At 50.6% G+C, this 17,233-nt stretch overlaps 8 protein-coding genes across 8 annotated transcripts; 6 read left to right on the plus strand and 2 right to left on the minus strand.

The window, feature by feature from the left end:
• The first annotated feature begins 140 nt into the window (after positions 1 to 140).
• F5J12DRAFT_99632 (uncharacterized protein) lies at positions 141 to 1,675 on the plus strand. The gene has a single exon (XM_051750157.1). It carries the CDS (start codon positions 492 to 494, stop codon positions 1,278 to 1,280), a length of 789 nt encoding a protein of 262 aa, XP_051599948.1. The 5' UTR covers positions 141 to 491; the 3' UTR covers positions 1,281 to 1,675.
• Positions 1,453 to 2,354, plus strand: F5J12DRAFT_831585 (uncharacterized protein). Its single transcript, XM_051745746.1, has one exon. It carries the CDS (start codon positions 1,556 to 1,558, stop codon positions 1,946 to 1,948), a length of 393 nt encoding a protein of 130 aa, XP_051599949.1. The 5' UTR covers positions 1,453 to 1,555; the 3' UTR covers positions 1,949 to 2,354.
• Positions 2,343 to 3,113, plus strand: F5J12DRAFT_720906 (uncharacterized protein; the record flags this gene model as incomplete). Its single annotated transcript, XM_051741267.1, has 1 exon — positions 2,343 to 3,113. A coding segment is annotated over one exon (771 nt), but the record flags the coding sequence as incomplete, so codon positions are not given.
• On the plus strand, positions 3,063 to 4,022 carry F5J12DRAFT_831587 (uncharacterized protein). Its single transcript, XM_051745747.1, has one exon. It carries the CDS (start codon positions 3,279 to 3,281, stop codon positions 3,726 to 3,728), a length of 450 nt encoding a protein of 149 aa, XP_051599951.1. The 5' UTR covers positions 3,063 to 3,278; the 3' UTR covers positions 3,729 to 4,022.
• A 1,997-nt stretch (positions 4,023 to 6,019) lies between these two features.
• F5J12DRAFT_721083 (uncharacterized protein) lies at positions 6,020 to 6,464 on the minus strand (the record flags this gene model as incomplete). Its single annotated transcript, XM_051741282.1, is given in 2 exon segments — positions 6,020 to 6,331; positions 6,348 to 6,464. Coding segments are annotated over 2 exon segments (429 nt in total), but the record flags the coding sequence as incomplete, so codon positions are not given.
• Positions 6,465 to 7,138: 674 nt separating this feature from the next.
• Positions 7,139 to 10,246, plus strand: F5J12DRAFT_831602 (uncharacterized protein). Its single transcript, XM_051745748.1, has 10 exons — positions 7,139 to 7,485; positions 7,778 to 8,008; positions 8,062 to 8,178; positions 8,228 to 8,469; positions 8,519 to 8,713; positions 8,770 to 9,167; positions 9,298 to 9,364; positions 9,427 to 9,646; positions 9,745 to 9,876; positions 9,935 to 10,246. The coding sequence occupies exons 1-10, from the start codon at positions 7,270 to 7,272 to the stop codon at positions 9,962 to 9,964; spliced, it is 1,848 nt and encodes a 615-aa protein (XP_051599953.1). The 5' UTR covers positions 7,139 to 7,269; the 3' UTR covers positions 9,965 to 10,246.
• Positions 10,247 to 10,656: 410 nt separating this feature from the next.
• F5J12DRAFT_831607 (uncharacterized protein) lies at positions 10,657 to 14,537 on the plus strand. The gene is made up of 8 exons (XM_051745749.1): positions 10,657 to 11,025; positions 11,086 to 11,339; positions 11,392 to 11,432; positions 11,487 to 11,618; positions 11,684 to 12,303; positions 12,371 to 13,511; positions 13,563 to 13,628; positions 13,687 to 14,537. The coding sequence occupies exons 1-8, from the start codon at positions 10,865 to 10,867 to the stop codon at positions 14,122 to 14,124; spliced, it is 2,853 nt and encodes a 950-aa protein (XP_051599954.1). The 5' UTR covers positions 10,657 to 10,864; the 3' UTR covers positions 14,125 to 14,537.
• Positions 14,538 to 17,193, minus strand: F5J12DRAFT_831610 (cytochrome P450). The gene is made up of 13 exons (XM_051745750.1): positions 16,607 to 17,193; positions 16,424 to 16,553; positions 16,181 to 16,369; positions 15,977 to 16,128; positions 15,806 to 15,921; positions 15,652 to 15,757; positions 15,582 to 15,595; positions 15,342 to 15,531; positions 15,236 to 15,292; positions 15,156 to 15,180; positions 14,981 to 15,103; positions 14,771 to 14,914; positions 14,538 to 14,715 (listed from the first exon to the last, which is right to left on the minus strand). The coding sequence occupies exons 1-13, from the start codon at positions 16,800 to 16,802 to the stop codon at positions 14,655 to 14,657; spliced, it is 1,503 nt and encodes a 500-aa protein (XP_051599955.1). The 5' UTR covers positions 16,803 to 17,193; the 3' UTR covers positions 14,538 to 14,654.
• Positions 17,194 to 17,233: the final 40 nt, after the last annotated feature.

Raw genomic sequence — 17,233 nt, forward strand, 5'->3', positions numbered from 1 at the left:
CTGATCATGAACCTTGTGTGAAGGCAGAAACGTTTCCGCTGTGTATATCGTCCCGGTGTAACGGCATTCAATGGCTTCAACCGACGACGTATCCCGTAAACGAGAAAAGTTGGAGCGCTATCCCCCAGCGCATGATGACCGCGACGTTTTCCTCTTCAACCTGGCGGACGCCCTCTACGAGAGTTACCTCAACGATAGGGAAATCGACGACTTAAACGAGGCAGTCACGTTTTACCGCGCTGCTTTGGAACTCCGACCCGTCGAAAACGATACATATCGTCGGTCCACGTCACTCAACGATCTTGCTCGCTGTCTTTCGATTAGATATGACCATCAGGGGGCAGTCGACGACTTGGAAAAGGCCATTACGCTCGCACGTGGAGCACTAGAGCTCCGTCCGCCAGGGCATCTCCATCGTAATGTAACTCTCTGCAATCTTGCTGACACCCTCCGGAAGAGGGTCCAGAAACAAGCTATCATGCACGATTTGGATGAAGCGATCGAGCTACATCGTGCAGCTTTGGAATTACTTCCTTCTGTACATCATTATCGGCTGGCATCGCTCCGTCAGCTTGCTTTCTGTCTCAAATAGATATGAAAATCGAGGGGGAGTCGATGACTTGGACGAAGTCGTGAGACTCAGACGTGCAGAACTAGAGCTCTGTCCACGAGGGCATCCTGTTCATGGCGAATCTCTCCACAATCTTGCTTGTGACCTCAGGAGGAGGTTCGCGAAAAAGGCTGCGATCCGCGACTTGGAGGAATCGATTGTACTGCTCCGTCCAGCTTTGGAATTGCGTCCCTCTGGACATCCTCACCGGTTCTCAACACTCCATGAACTTGCTCTCTGCCTGTCGAATAGATATGACAAGCTGGGGACCGTCGATGACTTGGAAGAAGCTATTATGCGTGGACGTGCAGCACTAGACCTCCGGCCACCAGGGCATGCCAATCGTGACGAGCTTCTCCACCATCTCGCTTGCGACCTCAGAAAGAGGTTCGTAAAACAGGCTGCCATACGCGATTTGGAGGAAGCGATTGAGTTGCATCGCGCAGCTTCAGAACTACGTCCCTCTGGACATCCTGATCGGTCCTCGACCCTTAATGAACTTGCTTTCTGTCTGTCAATTAGATATGTCACGCTGGGGGGAGTCGATGATTTGAATGAAGCTATAAAGCTTGGACGTGCAGCACTAGAGCTCCATCCACCAGGGCATGCCAATCGTAGCGAATCTCTCCATAATATCGCTTGCGACCTCAGGAGGAGATTTGCGGAATAGGCTGCGATCTCGACTTGCAGGAGGCGATTGAACTGCTCCGTCCCGCTCTGGAACTACGCCCCACTGGACATCCCGATCGATCCTCGACGCTTTATGAACTTGCGTTCTGTCTGTCAAATAGACATGATAAACAAGGGTTGGTCGATGACTTAGAAGAAGCCATCACGCTCGGACGTGCGGCACTAGAGCTCTGTCCGATAGGGCATCCTAATCGTGGCGCGGTTCTTTATATCCTTGCATGCAACTTGTGGAAGAAATTTCAGAAACAGGCTGATATGCCTGAGTTGCACAGGGCAGATTTCCCTGATCAGGCTGTGTCGGTGATCTGTCCATCAAGCAGGGCTGATGTCGCCTCCTCCCTTTTCGAGCTCTCGCTACACCTCTGGGACCGGTTTCAGAAGCAGGCTACGATGACTGACTTAGACGATGCCATTTGTCTCGCAGCGTACGCTTTGGAGCTTCGATTGCCTCATGAAGATGTTTCTATTGCAAGATGGGTTCAGAGGCTGGCCCAGGGGGCAGACCCGGACGAACCCGTCATGCTTGGTCAAGTGGCAGACAATTTATGTGTCCTTGTGAATTGCCATAGGGCCAGATTCCAAACTCAGCACGTAATCGCCGACCTGAACGAGGCCATCACCTTGTACCAATATATGCTGCAACCATGACCTTGCCCAGTGTCTGGCAGAACGGTTTCGCCAGCAAACCGCAGCAGCCGATTTGGACCGGGCCATTGCACTTGAGCAAGAAGCCCTTGAGTTACTCATACGTGGAGATCCTGGCTATGACATGTCTCGGCGTTGTCTTACGGCCTACATCCAAATGAAGATCAGCTCACAAGTTGCCATGACTTCTCCGGATCCTTCAGGTGTTACCCACTTTGACATCGAGCAAGTCATCCGTAATGTTGCATTTGAAACCCTTAGAACTGCACCAACCAGGCTGCTCCATACGCCCACTGGCATTTTGTGTAGCCGGGATGCGCAGGTGTCGCATTTTATGCGCAGTCAACAGTGCAAACGGTTGATGTCGCTGTGCACAACATGCGATCGAGCTCAGCAAATGGGACTCATCCAAGCAAGTGTCTCCGGATACTTCCCATACATCACGCTTTCTCACCGCTGGGGTGAAGGCGAGCCATTATTACGCGACATCGAGGGGCGCGTGATATATGATATGCCAGTGAGAGGGGGCTTTAGAAAGCTCCAAGCCTTCTGTGCTGTTGCTTGCGAGCTGGATTACTTATGGGCCTGGAGCGACACGTGCTGCATCGACAAACACAGCAGTGCCGAGGTGCAAGAAACGATTGGATCAATGTTTGTGTGGTATCGAAAATCCGCGTTGACCATTGTATACCTTTCTGACATTTCCGATACCGGTTTGCTCGGGACCAGCGAATGGTTCAGGCGTGGGTGGACCCTCCAAGAACTACTGGCTCCCCGAACGGTACTATTCTACACCCAAAATTGGTCACTTTACAAGAATCTAACGTCCTCGAATCATAAAATGGATGCCGCTGTGTTGGAAGACTTGGAAAGAACAACTAGAATAGAGTCCCGGTTCCTCACTAACTTTTCTCCGGGCATGGATGATGCACGTTCCAGACTCCAATGGGCCTCACTGCGTCGTACCACCCGGCCTGAGGATATCGCCTACTCACTTTTTGGGATCTTTAATCTTCACCTACCCGTTCTGTATGGCGAATCTGCTGAGGACTCGCTTGGCCGTCTCCTAACGGAAATCATATCGCGGTCGGGGGATATCTCGGTTCTGGATTGGATCGGGGAGGCATCATCATTTCATAGCTGTTTCCCTGCTCATATTAAATCGTATGAAACGCTACCATCGTCTCGACCTCCACCTAACGCAGAAGAACAGACATCGACAACAAGTCAAGGGCTCTCGTCATTCAAAGCACTGCGTAACCTCGCTACGTCGCTCCTCTTCCAATTTCCTAGTCGTTCTCTGACACCATCAAGCATTGCCCCGGGGGTTCGGATGCGAACTCCAGATTCATATGCGCCAAGCGACGTTTACGATTTCCACTCATTGGACAGAGTACCTCTTCCGCGATTCCTCAATCGTTGCCTTATACTGCCATGCATCGCCCACCGTGTCACAGCGGTTCAATTGGCAGGCGAAGGTCCATCGGGACCGAGTTACATATACAAAATACAGGCATGCAGTCTGAGGCCATTGGAGATCACCCTGCCAGACAGGCTAGAAAATGCGACAATCTCACAAGGTGCTCTGCAGCTCGTTCGTCCTTGGCACTCCAACGGTCAATCTGCCGTATTAGACGCTACGAGTGAAGAGCAGTTACTTCTTACTCTTGGGAGGCCATTTAATGCTCTTCCGTTGACCGAACTGCCTCACTCCCAGCACAAACGGATTGCGTCTTCTACCCTCATTACTGCCCAACCCATCAGCCGTGCCAGCATTGTGTAGATAGCCACTGCGCTATGATATAGGCTAATATCGACATCCACTTTGATCGATATTGAAATACTTGTGTCCCCTCTGCCTGCATGTCCTGCCACTTCTTCTTCTCTGCTTCGTCTCGTCATACTTTTGGAATACATGTTCAGCGACGTCCTTCTCACGCAGAAATGCGTGCGTCGATGTTAACACTACGAACGCTGTATTGCACTCTCGCTAAGTCGCCCCTTCCGCGATTCCTTACTCGCCGCCTCGCACTGCCATGCATCGCCCATCGCGTTACAGCAACCCAGCTGACCGGGCCCTCTACTTATGCTCCGAGCTGCACCTACGAATTCCAGGCGTTCGATCCGTAGCGACTCGAGATCACACTGCTAGGGCAGCTAGAAAGTGCTGCAATGTCGGAGGGTGCTGCGCAGCTTGTTCCCCCTTGGCACTCGAAGCTGCTTGGTACATACACCAAGGTTTACTCCAGGACTGAAGAACGACCACTTTATACACTGGGAAGGCCGTTTCGCGTTCTGTTGTTGCTCGAATTGGGAGTCCCATAACAAGTACAAGAGGATCGCATCTGCCGCACTTATTTTATTCCTGCTCAGCCGATGGATTCGGCCAGTATGCTAGGATATTTGGTATTGCGTAGATTCTACATACAATATTGCAGCCAGCTCAGGTAACCTGCACAGGTGATAGTCGTGTGGTCCCAATAGTTCCAGCCGTGCATCTCGCACTCAACCTTATGGCTCTTCCTGACTAGTCTTTCGTTGTCTAGACGACTCGCTGATAGAACGCACGTAGGAAGTTTTTTTTCCTATCACTGCATCTTCCTTTGCCGTATGTAAAAGTTACTAGTAAATTGTACTATCGCTCCTTGCACGCAGTGAATCCGTATTTCTTGCCCTCACGGAACTTTATCTGCTGTTGGTTGACAGAACTTGGTCTAAATTCGGATGGCGTAGTACTGGATTGTACGTACAAAGTAAGTACCACTAGAATCAATGCAGTAAAGTACTCGGTGTATCTGGAGCTTGGTACGAGGTACTAACCCGTGCGCGAACTGCCGCGTGCCATGTTCTCCTAGCATATCCGAATAAGTAGCACTCATATATCATAGATCGAACATTACACAACCGATTACTCGAATGTTCTGCTCGTGATGGAACACTCAAAAGGTGCCGGATGACTTTTGAGTAACCAGGTCCAGTTGGGCCTGCTCCGAGCGTCGGAAGAAGCTCTACATAAGTCATTCGGCATGTCCACTAGTAAATGCTGGCTCCACCTGAATAACTCAAATCTAAAGGCAGGAAGGATATCGCCGCTGCGGCCCAGAATGCATTTTCTGCAAAGAAGCGTCCGGAACAGGTCCTGCGAGAATCATACCATTCCATTTGAGTGCCCTCTGCCGAACCTAAAGAAAAGGGAATCAAAAGAGAATTGTTCTGGTTAGCTTGGGGATTGAGTTCGCCGTTCGGGGTAAGGGATTTGTTCGGATCGAAACGTTCCGGAACTGGGCAGTCACGAGACATGACCCTATAGCATGCATACGAAGGTCCATTAAATGCAGGGTCAGCGGAGGACATGATCAACTTACCAGGCATTGAAGATAACGACACGTCTTATCATAATCACGGGAAGCCAAATACCGTCTGGAAATGGACCACCAATAAACCTTTGGGGATATGGTACCCCTCGTAGATGTCGCTTGTAGTTGCATGGGGCCCCAACAAGTAGGATCACGCCAATGACCCAGTGGAAAGACAGGATTCTACCTCATAACGTCGTAAGGTACACGGTGCAAGTACGGTAATCGTGGCCCATCTTCGAAGGTCGGAGACACCCTTCCCAATGATGCCATCAAGTTCCACATGGACCCTGCATTGCACCTCGGGAGTTGAGCGTTTGGGCACCACCACTAGGTCGAGGATCTCTAAAGTGGAGGCAGTCTACGACTATTGTCAGTTAAAGATTCCTGTTCTGGTTGAGAATTTACTGTAGCTAATGGACAGTCAAGCCCCGACAGTGAATATCATACTACAACTTACTGGTCGTGTTTCTGCGCGGAATTGGAGCTCTGAGACGGTTGCAATCATTGCCCTGTAACGTAGTGCATCCACTTTGAAACCAAGTCCAGAAAATGTTTCACTGTGCACGATTTAGGACCCTAGTTCGCCTGGCAAGAAGGCGTTTGAACTAACATATAGGGAACGCCGACAAGAGACCACCAACTTCCGGCCTAGTTCCCCAGTTCGGTATATCGAATATTGTCCCAACAAAACGAAGGGTAGAGTTATCCTTTCCTTCTACTTCCCGTCCACTGTGCAAGCGACCGGGAGACTCTGCAAGGCTACGTCACGGCATAAGGCACTTGGAAAAACGTCGCGCTTACCCTTCGAAACGCTCTGGGAGCTTGAAGCATTGGACTTGTATGTTGTGAAGGAGCTGCCGATGAGGTGTGCGGCGTAAAAAATTTCCACTACGTCAGCTCTGGGACTGGGATGCCACGGCTTCTTATGGACCCTACAGTCGTCGCCATATGGCACACCAGGAGTCATACAATCAATGCCGAACCCGTGAAGGCAAACAACATGCATAATTTTTGTGAGAGTCAGAGTCTCGCAGTGAACATACTGGTAAGTGCGACCATTCGGAGTGAATAGTAGACCGTTTATCAGCCGAAAGACGTGCAGTCTCTTCCGAGTTCACGATAACGCAGTCTTGGCTTAACACGTTGAAGTACATAACATCCCGTAAGTCATGACGAAAGTGAAAAGCTGTTCGTCATGGGAGTGGCCACGACGGACCGTATATATTATCCCGCTTATTAGCTTTTCAGGTTGATATCAAAAGCGTTTCCAATGATTGGAAACCCTTTAGGGCCTGGGGGTAGGGCAGAGGAAGATTCCTCTTGTGGGTTACAGCCACAGACGACGAGCGTTGGTCAGATCCAGTGGGTTCTTCAAGAAGCACAGTGAATATAACTGGTACAAACACATGCCCACGAATACCGAGCGGACGTAACTGCGCAAGGCCACAACCGCTTCAGTGCTTTGATAGCCGGTGAAGGGGTGGATAACGCCAATTGTGCAATGTTTTGTGTTACTTCAAGACCTGCAGCCGGATTGGCCAGTGGTAGAGTACTTGGCGTGAGGCATCGAAATGCATCAGAGTCGCTAACTATAAGGCGCACAAGATCCGATTGTTGGCGTAGAGACCACAACCGTAGCATAGGAACTCATATATGTGAGACACAGCGGCAGTTTGACACACCTGGCATCTGTGTCAAGCCTGCGCCATGGAGAAACGATTAGTCGTTGCCTAATTCAGAAGGTGGCACTGACGACCCTCGAGTCACGTGATCCTACATGCTTACACAAGCCAATTACCGTTTTTGCCCCTCGATCGGCTGCTGTGTGACTTGCCACTGAATCCGTCCACAGGCGACCACGACGACGACGACCACCAGCGCCGGCACTCTTTTTTGTTGGACCACCACCACTACGCCACCGCCACTCACAAGACTTGTTCACCTTCGCATCATTTCACTAAACAAATGTCGACGTTCTCGAGTCCGACACCAGCCCCGGGCGGCCGCAAGTTGGCTGCGAGCGCTTTCAAGAGTGCTGGCCTCATCGACCGCGATGAACATATGCGAGACATCTCGTCGGAAAATCCGGGTGGCAGGAAAGGCATCTCCAAGATTCGCTCTCACCGTCCACGACCGGTGGATATTTTCAGAGACCAACCTGGCCACTCGCGCGCAACCATGGTAAATATAATACCTTACCTTTCATCGTTTATTCAACCCATATTTACTGCATAACACTACATGGTCTTCCTTGCACGTTCTCGAAATATCCTGTATACTCCTTTCATGACCTTCTTCTCTCATTTCTTACTCCTTCCCTCCCCTGGCCTTCATCGCCTTCCCGTCATGTCACATGTATGATTATTGCACCTCGGGCATGCTTGTTCCCCAACTTTGAAAACATTGCGCTCACCCATTTTCTACTCGCTCCACCGCCGGTTGTTCCGCCTTGTTAATTGGACTTGTGGAACAGCTGGCCTCGCGATCACAGCCGGGCGCCTCGATAGATGGTATTCCAATCCGCGGCGCTGCGAGTGCGAGGAATTCGACGGTGGGGCGTCTTCGCAGGAACGTACCTGGCATGGCATCAGTATCTGCTGCCGCTGGTGGGAGAGTGGCAACTGTAGCAGTGAAAGCAGTGGATATATGGAGGGATTTTGTGAAAAGAAGATGGAACCCGGAAACGAGATTCCTGAATCTTGAGGTGAGTTGCCTTCTTTCGATAGGTACATGGATGTTCACCGCCGGAGCATATAGTCGATGTCGGATGACCCCGAGTTGGGAAAACATGGCCTACTTCCTCCTGGCGTTCCGGGTTCAAGCATGAGGGAGGCTTCGGTAATCTTCAAGCTTGCCTCCCAGCTCAAACCTCTCGTAAGTAACAAACTTCGCGGAAAGTCTGCAGGAACTCAGTGTCTTCTAGCCGCAAACTATTTCTCTCGCAAATAACAATATCGGTTCAGGGCAGCTCCTCTCGACCCTGGCTCACCACCTCCCTAAACTTGCAAACCTCTCCCTCCAGAACAATGATCTGAAAGTATGGCGTGATATGGACCATATATCCGGGCGGAAGGGGAAATTGGAACATCTTAGGGAGTTAATCTTGTTGGGTAATCCACTACGCGAGCTTGAGATAAAAAATGGTCGAGGAGACAAATACAAGAGGTGGGTTTGCTTTATCCATGCGCCCAGCAAATCCTGTAACCTATTATAGCGAGGTGACCCGGCGATTCCCCTCCTTGGTCATGTTGGACCAGGGGGCCATCGCGACCATCGCGTTCGACGCTCCCACCCCTTCATATACGACCTCGACGGAAGAGCGGCCGACCGCTACGACATTCCCGTTCGAGATGAAACCTTCATTTATTACCGGAGTGGACAACGCCGTCATTAGTAACTTCCTCGTCCGGTGGGTGTTTTGATAAATCGGCTTGGTCGTCTGCGCTGATTGCTCGCTTCATTTAGGTTCTTCCCGTTGTTCGACAATCAACGCGCAACCCTTCTAGACGCATATCATCCCTCCGCAACCTTCTCATACTCTGTGAACACTACTATCCCCTCTCGAGCCCGAATACAAGGGCTCCATTCGTCTAGAGAATTTCCTAATCAGCGCAAGCTAGATTGGTCTGTCTGGTTGGGCGATTCACGAAACCTCACCCGACTGGGTCGCAGTGACGGGGCTGAGAAGTCTGTTAACACTTTGCGTGTTGGATGCGAGGCAGTCATCCGTGCAATAACATCTCTTCCAAAGACAAGACACGACATATCGGGCTCCCCTGATAAGTTCTGCGTCGATGCCTGGCCAATAGGAAAAGGCGATAGTATGAAGTTGTTTATTTCGCTTCATGGACAATTCAATGAAGGTATGTTTATTCGGCCCCGGGTGCAATGCCGCGTTACTTTGTAGTGTCGCGCTATCACCTTGTTGGATGTTGGAATTCATGGGCGGCACATTGCTGGATCGAACGGCTGCTGACTATTTGTCTGTTTTAGAACCTTCGCAAGGTATTCGGTCCTTTGACAGGACTTTTGTTCTGGCACCTGCGCCACCGGGTTCACGGTATGTGATTAGTTTGCTCGCCGCAACGTGTTTTTCTTTTGCTTAAAAAAAACTTTGAGTAGTGCCAAGTTGAACGGGTGGGATGTTGTCATACTTTCCGACCAATGGACGGTTAGGGCTTATTCCAGCCACGAAGCGTGGCGGCCTGGCCCGATGCGGGTGCAAACGGGAGAGAGATTACCTACTACTGCTCAGCAGCCCCCACAAGCGATGCCGCAACAGTCGGGGTCAACGATGATAGTTCCATCCCAAGCGCAACTCGAGGAAGCTTTATCTGGCTTTGTAAGTTCTCGCTTCCCGACGTTCGGTTTCAACCGCACAACTTACACGGGATCCTATCAAATCCACCGCTGCGGAAACGTCTTACCACGAATGGATAGTCTGAACCGCAGCGCCGTTTGATTGTGGAGATATGCCAGCGGACGGGGCTGAATGTGAAATATGCCGTGGATTGTTTACAGAATAACGGGTGGGATTTGGACAGGGCGGTTGCAAACTTTGAGCAGGTCAAGGTATGTGAAAAAATTCGCTCGGGTAAAGTGCGATGGATACTTACGTTAGAATGGCTAGGGAGCGCTATCACGGGACGCATTTTTGTGACGTGCGATTGCGAAGGAGGTAGCGTGGGCACAAGTTCTCACGGTGATAGTTGGTTCAACCACGAATGAATCAACAGACGGCTAGGAGCGAAATCAACAACTCGATCCGACTTTCCAAAGTGCTTGATCTATCTATCTATCTGCATTCGGCAGGCTCTCCGTAGTAATATTCTTTTTGACAGTGAATGTACCTTGCATATATCATTTCTATGTATCATTTCGCATCCCAACATCCCAGAACCATCGCTCGTTCGAGTGCTTGCAATCAATTTATACTTTTCTGCCTCCGGAAGTGCACATCGAGTTAAACGACGCTAAGCAGCGTTTAGGCTGCCGCGCCCAAGAGCACGATGGAACGTGTTTACGATATCACGCCCGACATCGTCAAGGGTGGCGTGTGTGATGGGACTTTCCGAGACGAGTGCTACCCTGGTGGCGAAGAGCTGTTAAGCGCAAATATTTGGGTTCCACGACAACAACGTGTAGGGCGACCCGTCGGGACAATGTTTGTCCTTGCGTCGCGGCACACGAGGCTGATTTTCCGCGAGAGTCTAATGTACCGTAGCGCGAGCGCCGGGCCAGGGTCCCCGATAGAAAGGAACATTCTGATAACAGCAAACAATGCCTCGTTGCAAGTGTTCACATATTCATATCACACACCAAGTTCTGCCGACACCACATAAATAAAGAATAGCCCGACTTCGATTTCGATCACGTACGTCGCATCTCCAAAAGAAAATCACTCCCCTCTTCTCCTCCTCACTATATACTTACATTGCTTACCAATTCAACCCGCCTTCCTTTACTCCACAAGGCCCTCCATCTCTTTTATATTTCCTCCTCCTGCGCCCCCCAACCCCGCCGCCCGTTGCCAGTCGTTTACGATCCCTCACGACTTGCCATGAGTCGAGTACAACGCTCCTTTGAAAACTCTGCACTCCTCCAGGCAGCTTCTGAGGGCTGCCCTACCGCCGTGCGCGACGCCCTTGAGGCGGGCGCCGACATCAACGCGTCCGACAGCTCTGGTCGCACTGTTCTGACTTGCGCACTCACAGCTGATAGGTACGTACGTTTTTGGCGCCACCGCTCACGGGTTACTAGGGGACTCACGATTTTCTCGAGATGGGAGACGATCAACGCGTCTGACGCGTCGTTCATGTCGGAGGACCGTCTCGGCGTCCTTCGAATGACCCTCTCACACCCCGACATTTCCCTCTACACACTGAACGCCCCACAAGAATCTATCAACGATGTCACCCCGCTAGGCATGGCTGCATGGCTAGGCGTGCCCCACGTAGTCAAACTCCTGCTTGACTTTGGCGCGGGCGCAATCTCCGTGGACGGCATGGATACAGACGGCGCAACTCCACTTATGTGTAGGTCATCAGTGTCATTCCATCCTTCCATCATATTGTTGACACGGCGTAGACGCCGCACGTGATGGCAGATTGGAAGTCGTTCAACAGTTGGTACGTGTATTTGTTTTACCGTTGAAAGGAGCTTCTATCTGATAAGTCTGATAGCTTTTTCGTGGTGCTCGTCCAGACCTTAGGGACCGGAACCACCGTTCTCCCATCCAGTTCGCACTTCCCCATCCAAGCGTTCTCTGGGCGTGCGAGCGTGCTTTGCGCGCTTCCCGTTGGTCCGAATTCAAGGTGGCTTCTCTACAATTGTTCTTTGATTTCATGTACCGATTTAACTGACCACTTGACGTCGTTAGAACGGGAACAAGAAAGCGCTCTGCCAACCTTCCTACGCCGATACCGATCAATTGTCTCCAGATGAATCCGCACTTCCGATGATGTACGATCCACCTCCGTCCGCTTTTTCTCCCGAGTGCATCTCTCTTATCACCGACAATATCGTACACGCCATACTCACCGCCGATCTTTCTATGCTTTACTCCCTGTTGTTTTCTCCACAATCATTCGAACCTTCTCCCCTCGAAAATGGACCTGTTGTTGTAAATGTACCCGATGTCGAAGGATGGAGTGCCATTCATTACTGTGTCTCTGTACCAAACCCCTCTATCGAAATGCTCGACGCCTTATACCGCGCTGGCGCCGATGTCAGCTTGTTTACTACTGCAGAACAGTTCACCCCGCTACATTGCTTCGCTCGTCTTGCTCGTGTATCCGATGCTCCTGACTCGGGCAGTCGCATGTACGACTTCGCCTTACACCTCATCCGAGACCTCCGGGCACCACTATCTGCACGTGACAAAAACGAAGAGACATGTATCCATGTAGCTGCCGAGCATGGCCAATGTATCGATGTACTTCTAGCTTTCCTGGAATGCGATCCGACCGGATCTATTAGCAATCTGAGGAATTCCCGAGGGTAAGTCCCCGCATCTGATCTAATTCATCCGTGTTCAGATGGTTGATTGGCTTTTTCGCTTGAACAGACTCACCGCATACGAAGTAGCGAAACCCCAATTTCGGTCTGCGTTTAGCGATGGACTGGCGAACCGGCCGCAATCTTCCCTTTCTGATCGTACCATCCGCCCCAGCTCGCTCACCCATCTTCCATCGATTACTTCCCTCGCCGACTGGGTCAACCCTATCGTTACTAGAGAATCTACAGGTCCCGCAAGTCATCTTCCTTCTGACTTTGATGCGACGTGCACCTGCGAGCGGCTCCTCGACAACATCCAATATCTCACGACCGAAGCGCAGTTCGTCACGGACCTTGGCGGATTGGACAATCTTGAGTCCGCTGTCACGGAAACGTCTCAACTTGGCGAAGATGTCCTCTCGCACTTCCGCGGACAAGTCCACGACGTCACGCAAGAGCTTCGAGACATGCGCGAGGCTTTAAAGGCGGTGGATCATCTATGGAGTATTGTATCCTGGGAAGCGGAAGAATACCTCCGTGCGCGTGGGAATACCCGCACGCTGTCACATTTACTCGCACATAAACGCTCCCCGCGAGGCTCCGAGGACTCACAATCAACCGCCGTCGAACAAGAAAGCATAGACATAGAGGTATTGCCGAAATCCAAGGAGGCGAACAAGGATAAATATCGTGCTGTCGCCGTGTTCACGGAGGTGATACCACCCAAAACAATTGTGACCACGACTGCAAATGGTGCTCGAGTAGTGCCATGGCCCGAATGGCTGGACTCGTTCATTCTAAGTGCAGACTCCGCAACGTACAAGATGCATCTCGCAAATTTGATCGAGATCGAGCGGGAGTTGCTTGCGAAAGACGCCATAAGCTCCTTTGAAGAGAAGATCCCTTCGAAGGAACCCAAACTTCGGAGCTTGCTGAAGAGCCGAAAGCGGCAGGAGAAGGTGGAGAGGAGCATTGCCTCGAAGGTGAAGACCTGGATGAAGAGAAAGGTTACGACGGACAAGCCCTTGAGCCTTCAGCTTTGTTACGATCTGGACGACCCGAACTGTGCGGTAGGAAGGGAGGTAAAACAAGACTCGTCCTCGCTCGGGCCGCCGGCTCTCTCTGAGGCAGAGCGCGAAGCGTACAACATCTCCTCTATCCTATCCGTTGCCAGCAAAGACCTATCCTGCATCGAAGAATCTCTACATGGGGTAAGTTAGAGTTCACAAGTGTAGATGCCGACGATTCATGGTGTTTTCAAGGTTGAACAATTGACCACCTCTGCGAAATATTCGATCTCCCGCACTGAGTGGTTGATACGACGGACAGTAAAGGCAAGTTTGCTGTACTACGTGCTCCTTGCCATTATGCTGACGACAACGGCAGGTTCGGGAAGTCATGGTTCAAAACTTGCGTTCGCGATACCCCCCGGCATATTCTGACATCTTCGCATTCTCTCCCGATGGTACCACGCCCTCTGTCTACTTTGGTGCTCTCGACAGAAATACATCCTTATCCGTATACCCCTCACCACCAAACAGCAACAACTCCTCCCGCACAGGTTCTGCTCAATCCTCTTTTGTGTCTCTAGCGGCGACTCTGGACGATGGCGAGGACGAGGACACTCGTGCGTTGCGACGACTGATACTACGCAAAATAAACGCGCATATCGATGGCGCATTCGATGAGATCGATCGCGCCAACGTATGGTTACGCGTTGTCAAAAATGTACTGCGGGATCTGCGTGTCCGGACATCGGCATCACTTTCACGCTTACCTCCATCCTCGCCATCGGCATCATACCCCCCAAAATCCCACTGTTGAAGTTCCAAACCTCATACCGCACACTCATCCTCAAGCATCACCCTCAAGCATCCTTTACATCATCGGCATCGACATGAACAGACACGACCAAGAAAAAATAATACACGGAAAAGAGGACTCCTGGGTGCGCGCTTATGCAATATTGTCTGTATGTTATTGTGTAATGTATGTATATTATTGATGCTGCTGTTGTCTGTTGCCCTTTTCTAGTACTAATACTTGTCCTTGTTGGCACTTGTTCTCTTCGCCTTTCTTCGTTCGAAACAACTTCCTTGTCCCGTTCCGTGGGTGCGCTTTTCTTGCTCTCTGATCTGTCAGTCTCCTAGAGAGTAGTATCACATGCATTGCTTTGTAGCATTGTAGATAGCATCGTATTAGACAAGCATGCCCGAACTCTCGAGCCAGAATGAGATCTCCTTGTTTGCATCGACCAATCTTCATATTCAATGGTTTGTGCATGGGGAGCATATTTGTACATCTACATATCCTCGCTTGCCTCATACATGTGACGCAGGAAAAGATCTTTTAAGCTAATTTCCGTCGCCTGCACCAGTTCTGCTAATGATTGAGCATCGATATGGCTCGGGGTGACTGGTTACAATCTGTAAGTCGAGGACGGCAGAGGCGACAAGGATGCTGTACTCGCCTAACCATGCCGTGTCGAAAGACTGGCTCGATCTCGATCTCCTTGCCAAAGGCATCTCTGGCCTTCTCGAAACGAAAAGCAGACAGCAACACTGCGGCAGCCGCCCATAGTGAATCACCTGCGAAGAAGCGTCCGGGACAGACCCTACCCAAAATTTTCAGCGACACACGGGAAAAGAAGAGGAAGGGGTCGTTTTAAGGTGTCACATACCTCCTTCCAAAACCAAAGTACTGCGAGTTGTCCTGTTGTGCGTCCGGTTTTAACTTCCCATCTGGTGTGAGGTATCGACCGGGATCGAAACATTCGGGATCATTGTACTGATTCGACATGGCCCTAATGCTCGTTGCTCAGTGTTCGACCACGGGTCATCGTCGTTTCGACATACCAGGTATTGAATATCACTAGGGTCCCTACGACGTCGAGGTGACCGTCACGCACGCACATCGAGTAGTATGGTAGACGAACCTTTCGGGATGTAATAGCCTTCTACGATGTCACTGGTAGATGTGGCATGGGGGACACCTGTTTCCTTGCTCATTGCTACTAACTTAGTAAATGAAGTCATAATCACCTAGGGGCAAGGCAGGGTGCCATCTCATGACCTCGTACAATACAGCCTGCAAATACGGCAAGCGCTCTCTGTCCTCGAATGTGGGTAACACGCCCTTTCCAACGACAACGTCTAGTTCCGCATGAACCTTGTCTTGGATCGCGGGGTTCAGTAACATAGCTAGCACGAGAACTTTCAACGTCGAAGAGGTCTATGGGAGCCAGCTCGTAATCCGCCGCGTGGAAATAATTGTACACCTACGGTTTCTCCCGCAGCTGAATATCATCGATGGTTAGTCTACTGAATCGAACGGTGAAAGAAAGGAACATACCTATATAAATTCCTGCAGCCGTCTCCTTTGCGTCTGACTCCTCCACTTCCACCTCCCCCTGCCCTAGCATGTCAGAAATGAAACTGGGCTGCAATCCACCGGTTTCCTGCCGTCAGTCAGTATGTGCACTGTCCAAGGAAGCACGGCAATTTACCGCTTGTTTCTTCGCCATGGAAAAAGGAAAGTCAGAGAAAGAGGCTACCATACCCCTGCACTTTCGAGCTTCATCCTGGAATGCAGCACCGGGAAACCAGGAGGGAACATATTTGACTGTGCAACAACCATCTAAGGATTTTCACCGCGGATGAGCACGATCGGAACTAACGAATTGGTAAAGCTGTCAGCAATCCAACTCTTTCGACGGTCAACCCCTTTGCCATAATTTCCGCTAAGCCAGTCGCCATTGTAATGACAGGGTCATTCTTCCCATCCACTTCACGCCCATAAGTGAACTCAAGGGCAGCAGACGCAGTATACCTCAACGACGGTCAATATATGTGCGCGCGGAATGGTAACCCAATGCGCTCACAGATCGATGTGACTGTAGAAATTTTTACTGTCCTGTTGTATGTTTTCCAGAAGTCGATGAGCACTGCGGAGATGTAATTCTTGATAACGATCGATAACATCATTGCGAAGGCTAAGGTGGAGGAGTTTTCGCTGCCTCTTCCATTCCTTTCCATATTCCAGAACAGGGGTCATGTGATGGGTACCGAAGCTACGAAGGAAAGCACCCATTAGATGGGGATTACGCATTAATTTGGAGATTTACAGTTGATAAATAGGTGAGTGAGGGCGATCTGAGTAAACGGAAGACCGTTGCTCAGCCAGGAGTCGTGCCATCTTCTCGGAATTCACGATGACAATATCCTGTCCAAATATGCAGGAATAAACAATGTCCCCTAGTGGCAGGTAAACTTCTCTGGCGCGCGATTTAGTCGTATGGATCACGAACCGTAAGTCTTTCCCCACTCTGTGTATGTGACGTGGGGCTCCTTGAGATTAATGTCAAATGCATTTCCAATAATGGGTAATTGCTTGGGTCCTGGAGGGTAAGGTAGGCTAGATCTCCTCCTAGTGATGCGAATTGTAACCCATAAGCCAATAGCAGTAACGCATGCAGCGCCTGCTGAAAGAAAGGAGGTTATCATCCTTACCGGGTCACAGGTGGATCCAAGGGCACGTTGTTCTTATAAGCACCCCAAGGCCACAGTGGAAGGAGTGGCAAACCGAAGCTTGAAGTAGTGAGACATCACGGAAGCATTTACGAGATCGGAGATCCATTGTTGACACCGTATCAACATATCAACGCTGGTTGCGTACATAGTAGGTCGCAGCACGGAGAAAGAGGGAGCGCCTTCGGAAGCCCATCCAATATCATTTGGCTCGGAGGCTCCCGAAACAAATTCAAGTGATGGGACGGAGTAAGTACTAGTCCTACTAGCCAAACATGCTTGCCATTGGAGACGTGATCGGATAAATTGCAAGTAAAGTTTGAAACTGATGTCCACAACTTGCGGCAGAGACACGTCGCGTATAAATAATACTCGGCCTGCTTCGCTGCCAGACCACACCAAATGGC

Source organism: Pisolithus orientalis, assembly GCF_024613125.1.
Source record: "Pisolithus orientalis strain OTSU chromosome Unknown F5J12scaffold_14, whole genome shotgun sequence".
In the NCBI taxonomy this organism is placed as follows: Eukaryota; Fungi; Basidiomycota; class Agaricomycetes; order Boletales; family Pisolithaceae; genus Pisolithus; species Pisolithus orientalis.